At 39.9% G+C, this 19,130-nt stretch overlaps 2 protein-coding genes across 4 annotated transcripts in view; both read left to right on the top strand.

Moving 5' to 3' along the window:
* Positions 1 to 15,307, top strand: part of GARIN2 (golgi associated RAB2 interactor family member 2) — a gene marked incomplete at both ends in the record, with an annotated part of 36,808 nt that extends 21,501 nt beyond the window's left edge. The window contains one exon of the mRNA XM_079913563.1: positions 15,219 to 15,307. Within this exon, the coding sequence (XP_079769689.1) occupies positions 15,219 to 15,307 (89 nt within the window). The remainder of the gene's footprint in view (positions 1 to 15,218) is intronic.
* A 331-nt stretch (positions 15,308 to 15,638) lies between these two features.
* Positions 15,639 to 19,130, top strand: part of PALS1 (protein associated with LIN7 1, MAGUK p55 family member) — a 104,754-nt gene continuing 101,262 nt past the window's right edge. Inside the window, exon 1 of one of the 3 annotated variants that reach the window (XM_079915066.1) lies at positions 15,639 to 15,772. The gene's annotated coding sequence lies outside the window, so the exon portion shown is untranslated. Of the gene's footprint in view, positions 15,773 to 15,818; positions 16,314 to 19,130 lie in introns of those variants that run through there. The other 2 variants (XM_079915070.1, XM_079915068.1) reach the window with 2 other exon arrangements.

Below are 19,130 nucleotides of genomic sequence, written 5' to 3'. Positions count from 1 at the left end.
CAAGGTAGTTCAGCCTGAAGTTGCAAATTTTTATTAGGTTTAAACATACACACACACACACACACACACACACACACACACACACACTCACACACACACACACACACAAGCTTGCTCTTAATAATGTACTGAATTTTTTTCTTAAAAATAGGTTTTTGGTCAAAGAAAGTTCATAAATATTCCATAAATGGGTTGTTTCAACTTTCTGCAATATTCATTATTCTTTGTTATATAACACGTAAGACAGGTTTATAATATGTACCTAAGCTTTTAGAATTTCGTAGCAGTACTCCTTTATATTATTTTCCATATCGTCCTGCTGTAAAAATAGTTCATGGGATAGCACATTGATTCCTTAGTAGAGCACTGTCCAGTAGAATTTCTGTGATTATGAGAAGCTCAATATCTGTGCTATCTAATATGATCAGCATAGCCTTAGAACACAATTCTTAAGACAATGCCTATTATAAGGAAAAATATGTTCATGATTCATTCTACTTTAAAACAAAAATATTTTAAACTATACTTTGGAAATTTTTCAATAAAATGAGCGTGATATTCCCTGTGGATGGATAAATAAGTGTTACCTATAAATACCAGATATTAATCTTGAGCATAACTGGCTATCAACTGTCAATGGTCTGTTAATGTCAATATTTAAGGAAAATTCAACTAAAGACCAATAAGCTAATTATTAATACATGGCTGATGCAAGTGAATGCAGTGTTATCTTTCTAGGAAGCAGATGATCTCCATGATTTAGACATAAAGTCAGTCCTTGAATGTATAATATTTGTTAGAAGAGCCTTTAGATATAAACAGGCTGAGCCATCAGAAGTGCACATTTGTCCTTTGTCACTGCTACTGCTACAGGACTCTGAGCCACAGAGACAGTTCTTACCTTCCCTGCTACTGGCACCACTGCATGGGACCAGGACAAAGTAGGGGTGTCCCAGATTTTCTGGCTAGAGAACTAGTGTGAATACTACAGGAAGCAATCAATTCCCACAGTAATAAGTTTTAACTTGGAACACATTTTCTGAGGCATTGGTGAAGTTCTGTAGGAGCAATATTATGGATCAAATAAGGTGTTTTGGTTTTGGAACTGATATAAAAACCTCACCATCATAACGTGTCTGTTATTTGAGAGATCCTTGTATCTTTAAATATATCAAGCAGATCTAGATTTTGCAGGGCAGAACGTCTCTGTGGCTCACTGAACACGTAAATAAAACCTTCTTACTAGGGGAAAAGCAGCATGACTTCTGAAAGGGAGACTCATGCCACAGGAATCTATCAAAGTTCACTAGAGCTAAGTCTGTGTGAAAGCAAGGGCAACTTTATAGAATTTTAGAGTGTGAATTTATTTGAACTGTTCACACCTTTTGACAACGTGCCATATCAGAAGTGTTCTGCTATGTGTGGAAAGCAGCCCTGCTGTGGGAGTATGACATTTCCTATGCTCACAAGAAAGGAAATAAGGGGCTTCCCTGGTGGCACAGTGGTTGAGAGTCCGCCTGCCGCTGCAGGGGACACGGGTTCATGCCCCGGTCGGGGAGGATCCCATGTGCCACGGAGCGGCTGGGCCCGTCAGCCATGGCCGCTGAGCCTGCGCGTCCAGCTCTGCAACAGGAGAGGCCACAGCAGTGAGAGGCCTGCGTACGGCAAAAAAAAAAAAAAAAAAAGAAAGGAAATAAGGATCTTCTGCAAGAACTGGAGTACGTCCTGGGTGGGTTTGGGAGAGAGGCAAGTAATACAGCTATTGTTAGAGGGAATGTGGACACAGACAATAGACTGTGATAATGCTTTGAACATTATTTGATTTTATCTACCTGATCCTCATGGTCATTGCTCAGAGGAGAGTAAAAAGCTCAAGGCTCACAGATAAAATATTCCTCAGCCCTAAATATGTTCACATGTAATTTATTGATGCCTAAAGTACTTATAAAATGTTAGATTACCTGGTGGTTTTAAAAATATGTCCACAGATGCTTGGTACTCCTCCCTTCAAGAGTTGGAATCTGTTGCCTTTACCTTGGGTGTGGGCTGGATTTAGAGGCTTGCTTCAGGAGGATAAAGTGGCAGTGATGGAGTGTGGTTTTGGAGGCTAGGTCATAAAAAGGCCCTGCAGTTTCCATCTTGGTTGTTTCTCCCTTGGATTGCTTATTCTGGGAGAAGTCAGCTGTCATATCCTAAGGAAAGGTCCACATGGCAAGAAACTAAGGCCCCTAGCTAACAGCTATGTGAAGAAAATTCCTGGAAGCACTTCCTCCCGTCCTTGTCATGCCTTCAGATGACTGCAGACCCAGCTGACATCTTAACTGTAACCTTAGGAGAGACCTTGAGCCAGAGCCACCCAGCTGAACTAAGCTCCCGGTCTCCTAACCCTCAGAAACAGATTATATTTGCATGTAATTTTGCATCACAAAATCTCAGCCTTAATTCTACTATTAGAAGAGCTTGTCTTTCTGGGTATATTTTATATGAGAACTTCTAGATGTTTTGTGAAATATGTTAACATGTTTTGGACATCCTTTGAAAGAGCTCAATTTTCTCATTAAAGCTAATAATTCAAATGTAAGAGAAAAAATAACATTGCATAAAGCAAAGGTAACTATTAATCTTCTAATGCTTTACAAGGGGTCAGCTCTTTTCACTGCTAAACATAATTTGCTAAAAGATAGTTTTCAAGGAATAATTGTTAAACTGTGATTTTGAATAATGTCTTTGACTTCTAGGTTACCAGATGAGAAGAAATAGGAAACTCTCAGAGTTTCTGCATACTTTCAAGAGCCTTTAAACATGTGGTTGATGTAATGGATGTTTACAAATTATATTTTTTTTAAGTTAGAAAAAAAAATACATTGAACCATGATCCTAGGTATATTCATTTCCTATTCTAGACTTCAAAGAAAAAAAGTCAGTGCATTTTTATTCTTGTTGCCAAACTGTCCTCAGCTCTTCTGTGCCCTGAACTGAGATCACAAGGCTTGGGGTACACCTGTTTGCTACTCCACCCTCTAACATTTGATTCAAGTGTTATCCAGGTGCTACGAGGCCTGAAAGCTTTCAGTCTAAGTACTTGGTTAGTCAGGCCCTGGCACCAGCTTCACACTATTTACTTTTACTTGATTTAAAGCAGTTTATATTCTCAAATATGGTTTGAAAAATTCTTCTAAAAAATACTCCGGAAAAAGGGGGAAAAAGATACCTTTTTTTTTCTCAGTGGCCCTAAAGTGTCCACTGTGGTACTCCAGATCTCTCATTCAACCCAACACATTTTTTAAAACTTAGTTGAGGGCAAATGCGTATTCTGTTTCTCCTGGAGTCTATCACACATCAAAGTTAGGACCTGTCCCTGAGAAAGAAGTTTGTAAAGTCCCAGATATATGTTTCCACTGAGTTTTTGCAAATTCCTGGTTAGAACTATCTCCTCTATGTGATCTGTAATTTCCATCAGAAACTCCCTTCCCCTACCCTGTCTCATGGCAGGGGTATGATCGCTCTGAACTGACACGTCCATTAAAGGTCACACACATAATAAGCCCTTATAATCTGTCGGATGTTAGAAACAAGATATCTAAGCTTGTCAGAGACTTGTGTAAGTTCAGAAGTAAAAGTTAAGTGCAACGAATTAGTTATATCTATTACTACTTTTGAAGGAGATTTTTGCTTTCTAATTCTCAACTTTATCAGATAGATGAGGATTTATTTTATAGCAAATGGAATGACCCATGAAGCATAGGAAGGAGGTCGTGAAGAACAAATAGTTTTCTCTTCCTTTTTTTATTTGTTATACTGTCTCCCTCCCTCAACACAGAGTACTACCTAAGAGCAAAAACAATAATCTTTAGGCAGAATTTATTTCTAAGGCTAGTCATAGGCCAAACATTTGACAAAGCTGAAGTTTTTCTTTGACCCTTTCATCATCATCCTTATTCCACATACTCAGATCTATTTCACTCGTTCATTCATCGAATATTTATTGAGTACTAGTTAGAACTATCTCCTAACTATGTTAGGAACTATTTTAGATACTGGGGAATCTAAAAATAAGTAGTGGTGAGTAAAATAGACAAAGTCCTTGCCATTACATTCTAGTTTGGGGAGACAGATAACAAATATGCAATATGTCACATGGTGAATAAATACAATGAAAAATAAAGTTGGGTAGAAGGGATAAGGAGTGCTGGGGCGTGAGAGATATTCTAGATTTTATCTATAATAAGACAGGTCTCACTGATAAGATAACGTTTGAAATGAGACCTAAAGGAAGTGAGGGAGAGTAAGCATATGGAGCTTGGATGTTTCAGGCATAAGAAATAGCAAATGCAAAGGCTCTGAGGCAGAAGCTGTTGGAATATGTGAGGAGCAGCAAAGATGCCAGTGTGGCTGGTATGAAACGAGAAGGAAAAGTGTAGTAAGAGTTGAGGTCAGGGAGATCAGGCCAGGCTATAGGCGACTAAGCAGAGCAGTGACTTGATCTCACTTTTATTTTAGCAGGTTCACTGTGGCTGTAGTATCGAGAAGAGAAAATACGGGTGGGAAGAGCATATCTCAGTAATCTAGGCAAAAGATGATGATGTCTTGGAGTACAGTGGTAGCAGTGGGGTTGGTGAGAAGTGGTTAGAGTCTGGGGACTTCCCTGGTGGTGCAGTGGTTAAGAATCCGCCTGTCAATGCAGCGGACATGTGTTCGAGCCCTGGTCCGGGAAGATCCCACATGCCTCGGAGCAACAAAGCCCGTGTGCTACACTACTGAGCCTGCACTCTAGAGCCTGCGAGCCACAACTACTGAGCCCACGTGCCACAACTACTGAAGCCCATGGGCCTAGAGCCCATGCTCTGCAACAAGAGAAGCCACCACAATGAGAAGCCCGTGCACCGCAATGAAGAGTAGCCCCCGCTCACTGCAATTAGAGAAAGCCTGTGCACAGCAACGAAGCCCAACACAGCCAAAATAAATTAATTAATTTTTTAAAAAAGTGGTTAGAGTCTGGAAACATTTGGAAGGTAGAAATAAAAGTATTTCCTGATGGATCAGAAGTTCAATGGTAAAGAAAGCCTGAACAACTGGAATGGTGGCATTACCATATACTGAAATGAAGAAAACTGGATGAAAATGAAAGTTTGACGTGTTAAATTTGTAATGCTCATTAGAAATTCAAATGGAGATTTTGAGCCAACAGTTGAATAGGTGATTCTGGAGTTTAGGGCAGAAGTTCAGGCTAGAGATAAACTTAGAGTTTATGGTGTAAAGATGGAATTTAAAGCCACTGAGACTAGACAAAATCATGTAGGAAATGAGTGATAAAGAACATGATAATATGAATAAGGACAAGTAGTTTTTTTTCCTTGTAGATCTCTCTTAGTGCCTCTAAGAGTCCTGTGTTAGACAGGGTGCTTCAGAGAAACAGAACCAGGAGGGTGTGTGTGTGTGTGTGTGTGTGTGTGTGTGTGTATGTGTATGTGAGAGAGAGAGAGAGAGAGATTTATTTTAAACCTTGGCTCATGAGCCTGGGGGTCTGGTGAGTCCAGAGACACAGGGTGGGTGGGCAGGTGGGCAGGCTGGAGACTGAGGGAAGGGCTGATGTTACAGACAGGGTCCAAAGGCAGTCTGGACAACAGCATGGCTGGGCTGGACTTTCTTCACTGTGAGATTTAGGAAAATCTGGCAGAGTAGAGATGGCGGAGTAGAAGGATGTGTGCTCACTCCCTCTTGTGAGAGCACCCGCATCACAAATAACTGCTGAACAATCATTGACAGGAAGGCACTGGGACTCACCAAAAAAAGATAGCCCACATCCAAAGACAAAGGAGAAGCCACAATCAGACAGTAGGAGGGGCGCAATCACAATATAATCAAATCCCATAATTGCTGGGTGGGTGACTCACAAACTGGAGAACACTTATACCACAGAAGTCCACCCATGGGAGTGAAGGTTCTGAACCCACATCAGGCTTCCCAACCTGGGGATTGACAATGGGAGGAGGCATTCCTAGAGAATCAGACTTAGAAGGCTAGTGGAATTTGATTGCAGGACTTTGAAAGGAATGGGGGAAACAGACACTCCACTCTTCGAGGGCACACACAAAGTAGTGTGCACATGAGGACCCAGGGGAAGGCGCAGTGACCCCATGGCAGACTGAACCAGACCTACCTGCTAGTATTGGAGAGTCTCCTGCAGAGGTGGGGAGTGACTGTGGCTCAGCATGGGGTCAAGGACACTGGCAGCAGAAGTTCTGGGAAGTACTACTTGGCGTGAGCCCTCCGAGAGTCCACCATTAGCCTGACCAAAGAGCCAGGTAGGCTTCAGTGCTGGGTCACATCAGGCCAAATAACCAACAGGGAGGGAATGAGCTCCACCCAACAGCAGACAAGCGGATTAAAGTTTTACTGAGCTCTGCACACCAGAGCAACACTCAGCTCTACCCACCATCAGTCCCTCCCATCAGGAAGCTTGCACAAGCCTCTTAGATAGCCTCATCCAGCAGAGGGCAGACAGCAGAAGCAAGAAGAACTACAATCCTGCAGCCTGTGGAACAAAAACCACATTTACAGAAAGAGATGAAATGAAAAGGCAGAGGACTATGTACCAGATGAAGGAATAAGATAAAACCCCAGAAAAACAACTAAATCAAGTGGAGATAGGAAACCTTCCAAAAAAGAATTCAGAATAATGATAGTGAAGATGATCCAGGACCTCAGAAAAAGAATGGAGGTAAAGAAAGGGAAGATGCAAGAAACATTTAACAAAGACTGAGTAGAATTAAAGAACAAACACCTAGAAGAATTAAAGGACAAACAAACAGAGATGAACAATACAATAACTGAAATGAAAAATACACTAAAAGGAATCAATAACAGAATAACTGAGGCAAAAGGACGGATAAATGAACTGGAAGACAGAATGGTGGAATTCACTGCCATGTAACAGAATAAAGAAAAAGGAATGAAAGGAAAGAAGACAGCCTAAGAGACCTCTGGGACAACATTAAATGAAACAACATTCACATTATAGAGGTCCCAGAAGGAGAAGAGAGAGAGAAAGGACCTGAGAAAATATTGGAAGAGGTTATAGTCGAAAACTTCCCTAGCACGGGAAAAGAAATAGCCATCCAAGTCCAGGAAGCACAAAGAGTCCCAAGCAGGATAAATCCAAGGAGAAACGTGCCAAGACACATAGTAATTAAACTGACAAAAATTAAAAACAAAGAAAAATTATTGAAAGCAACAGGGGAAAAATGAAAAAATAACATACAAGGGAACTCCCATAAGGTTAACAGCTGATTTCTAACCAGAAACTCTACAAGCCAGAAGGGAGTGGCACGATATATTTAAAGTGATGAAAGGGAAGAACCTACAACCAAGATTACTCTACCCGGCAAGGATCTCATTCAGATTCAATGGAGAAATCAAAAGCTTTACAGACAAGCAAAAGCCAAGAGAATTCAGCACCACCAAACCAGATCAACAACAAATGCTAAAGGAACTTCTCTAAGCAGGAAACACAAGAGAAGAAAAAGACCCACCAAAACAAACCCATAACAATTAAGAAAATGGTAATAGAAACATATATATCGATAATTACCTTAAATGTGAATGGATTAAATGCTCCAACCAAAAGACACAGGCTCCCTAAATGGATACAAAAACAAGAGCCGTGTATATGCTGTCTACAAGAGACCCACTTCAGACCTACGGACACATACAGACTGAAAGTGAGAGGATGGAAAATGATATTCCATGCATATGGATATCAAAGGAAAGAGGAGTAGCAATACCCATATCGATAAAATAGACTTTGAAATAAAGAATGTTACAAGAGACAAGGAAGGACACTACATAATGATCAAGGGATCAATCCAAGAAGAAGATATAACAATTATAAATATAAATGCACACTACATAGGAGCACCTCAATACATAAGGCAACTGCTAACAGCTATAAAAGAGGAAATCGACAGTAACACAATAATAGTGGGGGACTTTAACACTTTACTTACACCAATGGACAGATCATCCAGACAGAAAATTAATAAAGAAACACAAGCTTTAAATGACACAATAGACCAGATATAGTTCATGGATATTTATAGGACACTGCATCCAAAACCAGCAGATTACACTTTCTTCTCAAGTGCACACTGAATATTCTCCTAGATAGATCAAATCAAGCCTTGGTAACTTTAAGAAAATTGAAATCACATCAAGCATCTTTTCTGACTACAACGCTATGAGATTAGAAATCAATCACAGGGAAAAAAATGGTAAAAAACACAAAAACATGGAGGCTAAACAATACGTTACTAAATAACCAAGAGATCACTGAAGAAATGAAAGTGGAAATCAAAAAATACCTACAGACAAATGACAATGAAAACACGATGATCCAAAACCTATGGGATGCAGCAGAAGCAGTACTAAGAGGGAAGTTTATAGCGATAGAATCCTACCTCAAGAAACAAGAAAAATCTAAAACAATCTAACCTTACACCTGCAGGAACTAGAGAAAGAAGAACAAACAAAATCCTAAGTTAGTAGAAGGAAATCATAAAGATCAGAGCAGAAATAAATGAAATAGAAACAAAACAATAGCAAAGATCAATAAAACTAAAAGCTGGTTCTTTGAGAAGATAAACAAAATTGATAAATCTTTGGCCAGACTCATCAAGAAAAAGAGGGAGAGGACTCAAATCAATAAAATTAGAAATGAAAAAGGAGAAGTTACAACATACACCACAGTAATACAAAGGACCATAAGAGACTACTACTCTATGCCAATAAAATGGACAACCTGAAAGAAATGGACAAATTCTTAGAAAGCAACTCTATGCCAATAAAATGGACAACCTGAAAGAAATGGACAAATTCATAGAAAGGTATAACCTTCCAAGACTGAACCAAGAAGAATTAGAAAGTATGAACAGACCAATCACAAGTAATGAAATTGAAACTGTGATTAAAAATCTTCTAACAAACAAAAGTCCAGGACCAGATGGCTTCACAGGTGAATTCTATCAAACATTTAGAGAAGAGCTAACACCCATCCTTTTCAAACTCTTCCAAAATACAGCAGAGGAAGGAATACTTCCAAACTCATTCTACAAGGCCACCATCACTCTGATACCAAAACCAAATAAAGATACTACAAAAAAAGAAAATTACAGACCAATATCACTGATGAATATAGATGCAAAAATCCTCAACAAAATACTAGCAAACAGAATCCAACAGCACATTAAAAGGATCATACACCACGATCAAGTGGGATTTATCCCAGGGATGCAAGGATTCTTCAATATACGCAAATCAATCAATGTGATAAACCACATCAACGAATTGAAGAATAAAAACCATATGATCATCTCAATAGATGCAGAAAAAGCTTTTGACAAAATTCAGCACCCATTATGCTGAATATGATATGAAACTCTCCAGATAGTGGGCATAGAGGGAACCTACCCCAACATAATAAAGGCCATATATGACAAACCCACAACAAACGTCATTCTCAATGGTGAAAAACTGAAAACATTTCCTCTAAGATCAGGAACAAGGATGTCCACTCTTGCCAGTATCATTCAACACAGTTTTGGAAGTCCTAGCCACAGCAATCAGAGAAGAAAAGGAAATAAAAGGAATACATATTGGAAAAGAAGAAGTAAAACTGTCAGTTTTTGCAGATGATGTGATACTATACATAGCAAATCCAAAAGATGCCACCAGAAAACTACTAGAGCTAATCAATGAATTTGGTAAAGTTGCAGGATACAAAATTAATGCACAGAAATTTCTTGCATTCCTATACACTAACAACGAAACTTTAGAAATAGAAATTAAGGAAACAATCCCATTCACCATTGCAAGAAAAAGAATAAAATACCTAGGAATAAACCTACCTAGGGAGACAAAAGACCTGTACGCAGAAAACTATAAGACACTGATGAAAGAAATCAAAGATGATACAAACAGATGGAGAGATATACCATGTTCTTGGATTGGAAGAATCAATATTGTGAAAATGACTATACTACCCAAAGCAATCTACAGGTTCAATGTAATCCCTATCAAATAATCAGTGGCATTTTTTACAAAACTAGAACAAAAAAATCTTAAAATTTGTATGGATACACAAAAGACCCCAAATAGCCAAAGCAGTCTTGAGGGGAAAAAATGGAGCTGGAGGAATCAGACTCTGACTTCAGACTATACTACAAAGCTACAGTAATCAAGACAATATGGTACTGGTGCAAAAACAGAAATATAGATCAATGGAACAGGATAGAAAGCCCAGAGATAAACTCACACACCTATGGTCAACTAATCTATGACAAAGGAGGCAAGGGTATACAGTGGAGAAAAGACAGTGTCTTCAATAAGTGGTGCTGGGAAAACTGGACAGCTACAGGTAAAAGAATGAAATTAGAACACTCCCTAACACCATACACAAAAATAAGCTCAAAATGGATTAGAGACCTAAATGTAAGACCAGACAGTGTAAAACTCTTAGAGGAAAACATAGGCAGAACACTATTTGACATAAATCACAGCAAGATCTTTTTTGATCCATCTCCTAGAGTAATGGGAATAAAAGCAAAAATAAACAAATGGGACCTAATGAAACTTAAAAGCTTTTGCACAGCAAAGGAAACCATAAACAAAACGAAAAGACAACCCTCAGAATGGGAGAAAATATTTGCAAACCAATCAATAGACAAAGGATTAATCTCCAAAATATATAAACAGCTCATGCAGCTCGGTATTAAAAACACAAACAACCCAATCCAAAAATGGGCAGAAGAGCTAAATAGACATTTCTCCAAAGAAGACATACAGATGGCCAAGAAGTACATGAAAAGCTGCTCAACATCACTAATTATTAGAGAAATGCAAATCAAAACTACAATGAGGTATCACCTCACACCAGTTAGAATGGGCATCATCAGAAAATCTACTAACAACAAATGTTGGAGAGGGTGTGGAGAAAAGGTACACTCTTGCACTGTTGGTGGGAATGTAAGTTGATACAGCCACTATGGAGAACAGTATGGAGGTTCCTTACAAAACTAAAAATAGAGTTACCATATGACCTAAGAATCCCACTCCTGGGCATATATCCAGAGAAAACCATAATTCAAAAAGACACATGCACCCCAGTGTTCATTGCAGCACTATTTACAATAGCCAGGTCATGGATGCAACCTAAATGCCCATCGACAGATGAATGGTTAAAGCAGTTGTGATATATATATATATATATATATATATATATATATATATATATATATACAATGGAATATTACTCAGCCATAAAAATGAATGAAATTTGGTCATTTTTAGAGACATGGATGGATCTAGAGACTGTCCTAAAGAGTGAAGTCAGTCAGAAAGAGAAAAACAAATATCGTATATTAATGCATATATGTGGAACCTAGATAAATGGTACAGATGAACCAGTTTGCAAGGCAGAAATAGAGACAGAGATATAGAGAACAAATGTATGGACACCAAGGGGGGAATGTGACGGGGATACTGGTGGTTGTGGGATGAATTGGGAGATTGGAATTGACATATATACACTAATATGTATAAAATAGGTAACTAATAAGAACTTGTTGTATAAAAAATAAATTAAATTAAGAAAAAATTTAACAAAACTAAGCCAAATGATTAAATATATCATTATAATAAATGATTTTGGTGACTGAATGAAAAAAAAAAAAGAAAAAGAATAAGGACAAGTAGTTAATGCATACAGTGTCGGGCACTGTTCTAAGCACTTTACGTATACATTTCATTTAGTCCCTATAACCACTGGAGGTAGCTAATTTTATTATTCTCAATTTATAGATGAGGAAATTGAGTCTTAGAGAAATTAAGTAACTTTCTTCTGATTAAACAGCTAGTAAATGTTAGGGCTGTTTGTTCAAACCCAGGCAGACAGAGAAGTAAAATATTCCAGGTGAGAGCCCTGGGACACCCCAACTTTTAGCATTCAGGGGGATATAAAAAAGAACCAGCGAAGAAGACTGAACAGGAGGATGCAGTGGGTAGGACAAGAAGCTAGAGTGGTACTTCGGGAGCCCAGAGGATAAAATGGAGAAAATGCTCAACAGTGTCAAACGCTGCTGGCAGGTCAAGGAAGATGAGGACTGAGCATTGCCCTTTGCATTTAGGAAAGTTGCTCTTGAGAAAGGCTGTTTTGACTCAGTGGTGGAGTTAAATCTCAGTCAGAGTGAGTGCAAGAGAGGCTAGAAGAGGCATTAGAGTTCAGCTCTTTGGAGTTCAGCACAGGTACCACTCCAGACTCAGTCTCAGACAGGTATTCACATATGGATATGAATCAAAGTGACAGGTGAGATTAACACACTAACAAAATAGAGATTTGATTGGAGCTTGGTGAGGAAAAAGATGTGGGTCACTTTATAGCCCTTTTTCAAGGAGAACAAATTTGATTTCCTTTCTCTTGGCATTCAGTCTTGGACTTCCCTTCATTAGAAAAATTTCCAAGCTCCAAATTTGCCTACTACCTCTCTCCAAAATAAAAATTTTCCTGGGTCATGTTTTATTTATATATACATCTTCAGCGTAGCAAAGGACCAGCTAAGAAGGGTACAAATAAAAGTGTGATAAATGACTAATATCCTATATATTGAATATCCTACCCTGAAGTTATTGTAGACTACTTGCTGTTCCCATATGAGCCCATGTTTGTCTCTGTGGACTGTACTCAGTCATTCAAATTGATTAAAAATTTTATATCTATCTTTCTAAAGCCATGTGTAAGATCTCGGTTTTCCTGTTACTGTGGGTATTTTCATTGTAGTTTACTCTCTGTCCCTCTCTCTACCCCCCTGTCGTTAGAAGTTAGTAAAGTTTCTCTTAGTATAAGACTACCTTTCTCTAAGTCCGTAGAGCACCTTATTTTCATTTACCATATTTTCCCTTGTATCTTACCTATATGAACTTGCCTTACTTTTCCCTTTCCTCACCTTTTTATAGTCCAGGACAGGAGCTCTCACATGTTTTGATTCCCTATAGCCCAGTTCTAAGCACATAGGAAGTACTCAGTATACATTTTTTAAATTAATGAGTGAATATTTAGTAAAGTCAATTGAGTTGAATGCTACTGACCTATACTGAATGATACTGATGCTAACTGCAGACAGTGGGACCTCCCATTCCACATGGCAACAACTGCATAGTGTTCTTAGCTTAGGGACATAATATTTTTAGGTAGGTTTATGAAAGGTTAAGAAGTACTATAAAATATCAAAATAATAATAACTAAACCCAATTAAATTAGAAAAGTTCATGGTTTGTTGGTTTGCTTTCTGGTTTTTTTTTTTGCATTGATAAAAATTTTAGATATTTGTTTAATAATTAATGTACCTACTAATTTGTTGTTTCATAACTTCTCATATCTGAATCAGTGAGTATTCTTCTTTTAATTTACATTATTTCTGATCATCTGGTTCATACAATTATAAGGTGATTAGGCTATTAATTCAGTTACGAAAACTCAGATTTCACTAGTACACAGAGGTGATAAGACCAAAGGGATATAATAGCCTTAGTTAAGAATTTCACATATAACCGTTAATGAATCTTGAAAACTGAGATTTCAGACCTGCTGAAAATATCTGAAATGCAATATTAATGTATTTCCCCCAAGCCTTTAATGAAATAAACAGCACAACATTTTATTACATCAACATGTAATAGAAGCTGTTGTCAGATGATAGACTGAACAGATGCCAAGATGAGGAAGGAGGAAGGGTATTTACTATGGTTACTCTGCACCATTCACTTGATTTTACAGTTTGACTTTCATTATTCATCCAAAGTACTTAGTTATAAATTTGCCAGGGTGATTCAGTGGGTAAAGTGCCTTCTGACAGGAGGGTTTAAACCACAGATTGCCCATTTCATTCTATTTTGGGATGAATATTATATTTTCTTAACTCCCTATGCTATCCATGTTAGATTACACAAGCAGAGGCTTCCAGAATCTTAAAACTAGAAAAAAGAAAAAGTAGTTAACGTGTTAATTTACACATGAGAAAATTTAGGCCCAGGAAACTTGTCACGCACCCATATCACAGAACTAGTTAATTTCAAAGCTGAAACTCAAATCCAATCACCTTGCCTCCAGTTTCTATACCTTCCATTCTTCCAGCTATCCTTCATTTTTTGCACACGAGACCAGTAATTTGAGTGATTTGGGGATTCCGGGAATGGCTCTATTTACCAGAGAATAAACTTTTTATTTGCCATAGGTTCTACCCTTTTTTAAGATGAAAATACCTTTAGAAAGTAAAGATAATAATTAACATTTGTATAGCATTTCACAAAGGAATTTCCACATATTTTGAGGTCAGTAGCTGCTATCTCAGAGAGTTGTCAGCATTTTATTAGGATGGGGCTCTGTGACAGAGGAGTCCAAGCAGCTGGGGAAGCAAGGCTAGGTAGCTGGAGGGTTCATTTGGGTGGGGTCTTTTGCAAAACTGCTTGAGGCCAGGCAATTGGAAGGGATGGGTAGAGAGACTACTTTATAAGGAGGCCGTTTCTTTGAACAGCTAGATCAGTGGTTCTCAAATGGAAGTGAGTTTATCCCCCAGAAGATCTTTGGCAACGTTTAGAGGCATTTTTGAGGGTCACAAATGGGGGTAGTGGTGCTGCTGGTATCTAGTGGGTAAGAGAGCAGGGGTGCTGCTACACATCCTAAATTGCACAGGACAGTCCCCAAAGAAAGAATTATTTGGTCCAAATGCCAATAGCGCTGAGGTTGAGAAACCCCGAGCTAAAGGGGAAAAAAATTCATTGAGGAACCAAAGGAAATTTCTTGAATTATTACTTATTTTATGCATTTAAGAACTTAGAAAATGAACTAGGTCTCTCTTCACACACACGCAAACCTTTTTTTTTTTTTTTTTCCTTTTTGGATATGGCTGTTTCTAGGGAATCCTGAAGACTCTTTATCTGGATTTCCTTGCGTTGGATGTGGGTTGAGCCAGGGACTTGAGTTTTGTGAAACAGCTGTGGCCCTTGGCACCTTCCTGTCTGGTTTTCAGAACTCGGTCCTACGTACTAGCTTTGTGGCGTCTTCCGTGGTAGCAGAGAACTCTTTTGTGGGACACTACACACATCCAGGTGTTCAGGTATGTCGTGGTTCTTTTTTACACAAATGTTATATTGTGTGATGTGTTTCACAGGGCACGAGGAGTCGCCTCAAGAGGAATCAGATTTTCTTCAGGAGCTGACAGACATTCAGGGAGAGAAGAAAGGTCTGCAAGAGCGTTAACCCGCCCATTGCGTCTTAAGGAAACCTCACGTCCTCCCACAACCTGGCCCGCAGACTCAAGCCGAAAGCTGTTCCCCAGCGACTGAGCGCGAAGAACTTCGCTTTTTCCACTTGAGGCGCACGAGTGCGTGTGCGATCCGGCCCCCGGAGCTGCGGAGCGGACCAATGAGCGGGCCCTTTCTCCGCGCCGGCTCGGGATTGGGCGAACCGCGCCAGGCTCTCTGCCTAACAGCGCCGGGAGCGCGTGCGCGGTCTCGAGGTGGAGTCGCTGGGGGCGGCGGGGGCGGCTGCGGCGACGGCGGCGACTGGCGGTGGGGCGGGGGCGGGGACTAAGGATTGTGAGGTGGGGAATCGCGAGTTTCTGGATTCTTTATCCGGTATTTTAAGTGCCGCGGGGGAACTGTCGTTTCTGCAGTGTTTGGGAGAGGCCAGGGCGGGAGAAGCGGCGGCCGCCGTGGCGCGGAGGTAAGAGGCGGACCGGCAGCGGCTCGGTGTGGAGGTCTTAATCAACAGGTCCCAGCGAGCGGCCGGGGGAGGGGCAGCCGGGCTCACCCCCTCCCCCACGCGCCGGGCCCGGGCGGGACCCCGGGCTGCTGCAGGCAGCCGGCGCCGGGCCGGCAGCGGAGGGCGTGAGCCCAACCTTTGTCCCTCGGAGGAACGCTGTCTGGCGGTGCCCGCTCCCTCTGCCTTGGTGAACGACTCACCTCGGCGGGGGCTCCTGCCCGGCCGGCCCGAGGTGCAGGGAGGCGCCTTCTCTCTGCTCCCGCGCTCCCGAGTTCGCGACTCTCCTGACTCCCTCCAGGCAGGGTCCGGGAGATCGGCGGGGCGAAGAACACTTTTCTTTAGAAGACGGAATGTAGTTGGCGTTTCTCTGCCCGACTCAGCTGCTGGTATTCGGCTGCTCGCTGCATTCTTTAAACAAATAAACAACTTGCTTCCTCGTAACCATTTCAAGAAGAGCCTAATCTTCTTCATGGTTTCTGATAATTTACTCTAAGTTTGCAAGGTGAGCTTTGAAGCCTGTAAATTGTTTTAAGCTGCTTTTAATGAGAGGCTTTAAACAATCTTTGGTGCAAATTATGTAACTTCCTAATGATAATAACTCACCTCTGTTTAGTTGATTGACATACGGTAAGGTGTTCGAATTTAGGTTTCGGTCGAAAGGTTTTTCTTGGCATTTGGCGCTGAAATTAAAATCTGATAGCCAGAAGGTTTCTCGTAGTACATAGTGTGTGTTTTGTCTCCATACTCGTTTAGGATTGTGAGAATTTAGATTTGGAAAGCCTGTAGCACAAGAATTTTGAAAGTTTGATTTTAATGACAAGGTGAAAGGAGTTAATATTTCTGTTTTTTTAAAGTGTATATGTTAATGATAGTATTCTAATTATGCCTTTGGATTATACCGGAAATTAATAACGTAATAAATTCTGCAATAGGAACAAATGGCATGTTGGTTATTAGTGTCTTTGAAGTATTAGTACTGGGATAATGAAATTGTTAAATAAGCTTTTTGGATTATGAACTACTGATTTTTTACTAGATTCCTGTGGACTTGGCATATTACAATTTTTTTTTTTTTTTAATTGCTGCGTTGGGTCTTCGTTGCCGAGAGCAGGCTTTCTTTAGTTGCAGCGAGCGGGGGCTACTCTTCGTTGCGGTGTGCGGGCTTCTCATTGCGGTGGCTTCTCATGTTGAGGAGCACGGGCTCTAGGCGTGCAGGCTTCAGTGGTTGTGGCTTGCGGGCTCAGTGGTTGTGGCACGCGGGCTCAGTAGTTGTGGCACGCGGTCTCTAGAGCGCAGGCTCAGTAGTTGTGGCGCACGGGCTTACTTAGTTTCTCTGCTCATGTGGGATCTTCCCGGACCAGGGCTGGAACCCATGTCCCCTGCATTGGCAGGCGGATTCTTAACCGCTGTGCCACTAGGAAGTCCCTATAAGTTTTAAAAGGCTGGCTATACTATTGTAGCAGGTGAAAGCTATTAAATTATAATGTAGGAACTCTGTAGGTGAAACAGGCAAAAAATACGGAAAGCAATTTGTCATTTTATCTTTGTTAAAACAAAATCAAGTAAATCTTACCATGTACTTCAATGACTTTTGGCCAGACTGATCTGAACTTGACAAGGTGGACTCATTAATATTAACTTGTTTAGAATGTTAAAATGCAAAAGGATATGAAGGTTACCCAAGTCAGTAGGGTGAGTTTAGGAGTTTGTATGGTCTTTCTAAATTATTATTATATGATTAAAAAGCTCATCACAGACATGCCAAGAAAGTTGGTCCATTTTTTTGTATCAGTGTTCTTGTTGAGTTGGAAATAATCTTAGTCTTTGTATAGTCTAACCTCTTCATTTTCCAGGAAAAGGAAGGTGAGGTTTATAGACAGACTAGTTAGTGGCAGAGTTGGAACTAAGTGCTAATATGCTTGCCTTCAGATTCCAAGTACAGTGTTCTTTTCACTATATACTATTGTTAAATAAACAAACCAATAAGTTACCCTTCTTTGTTTTTTTTTCCATCTTGCATTTTCTTTCCTTTTCTTTTTTAAATAACCACTAACCACAATTAATTCATTCCCTCACTGAAGGGTTGTTTTCAGTTTTTCAATATTTCAAACAATGTTTAATGAACATCCCTGTGCATATCCCTTTGAGCACATTTGTGAAGTTTTCCCCAGAATGAATTGCTGGGCCATAGGTTGATGTGCATTTTCAACTTTACTAGCTGCAGCCAAATTATCCTCTAAAGTTGTAACAATTTACATACCTGCCAACAGTATATGAGTCATCCTTGTCCAAACTTGGAATTGTCAGATTGGCATTGTCAGATTTTTAAATTTGTGCCAATCTGATGGGTGACAAATGATATAATTATTTTCCTTCTTTCACAGAGGTTTTAACTTTATTTTTAATTTACGTGAAGTGAAATTAACTCTTTTTGTTGTACAGTTGTCTTGACAAATGCATAGAGCTGTGCAACTACCAAAGTCAAGATACACAACAGTTCCAGCACCTGCAATTTCCTTGAGCTGCTCTTTTGTAGTCAGCTCTTCCCCCACCCTTAACCCCTGGCATCTGATGTTGTCTTTCCCTGTAGTTTGTCTTTTCTAGAATATCAGGTAATGGAATCATACAGTGTTTAGCCTTTTGAGTCTGGCTTCTTTCATTTAGCGTAATACATCTGAGTGGCCGTCCATGTTGTTGAGTGTATCAGCAGTTCCTTCTGTTGTATTGCTGAATGTAGTATTCCATTGTATGGATGTATCACAATTTATTTATCCATCCACCAGTTGAAAGACATTTGAGTTTTTTGTTTGTTTGTTTGGACTATGAATAAAGCTGCTATAAATCTTTGCCAACAGGTTTTTACGTGAACATAAGCCTTCATTTCTCTTGGATAAGCACCTTCAAGTGAAATTTCTGGGAAGTGTATGTTTATTTAAAGAAAAAACTGTGGTGGGCTGAATAATGGCCCACAAAGATGTTCTAATCCCTAGAACCTGTGAATAAATTAGGTTACATGGCAAAGGTGAATGAAAGTTGCAGATGGAATTAATCAACTGACTTTAAAATAGGGAGTTTATCCTGGGATTATCCAGATGCTGTGCTGGTGTATCCTGACGGTCCTTAAAGGGGAAAGAGAAGATAGAGTCAGAAAGATGTAACAATGAAAGCAGGGACAGAAATGCAGAGTTCTTAGTTTTGAGGTTGGAGAATTTGGGGCACAAGCTAAGGAATGTGGTGGTCTCTAAAAGCAGGAAAAGGCCAGGAAATGGATTAACCTTTAGAACTCCCAGAAAAGACTGTAGCTCTGCCAGCAACTTGA

The sequence above is a fragment of the Stenella coeruleoalba genome (assembly GCF_951394435.1).
Source record: "Stenella coeruleoalba genome assembly, chromosome: 2".
NCBI classification, from domain to species: Eukaryota; Metazoa; Chordata; class Mammalia; order Artiodactyla; family Delphinidae; genus Stenella; species Stenella coeruleoalba.
This window is presented reverse-complemented; position numbering and strand designations above follow the sequence as displayed.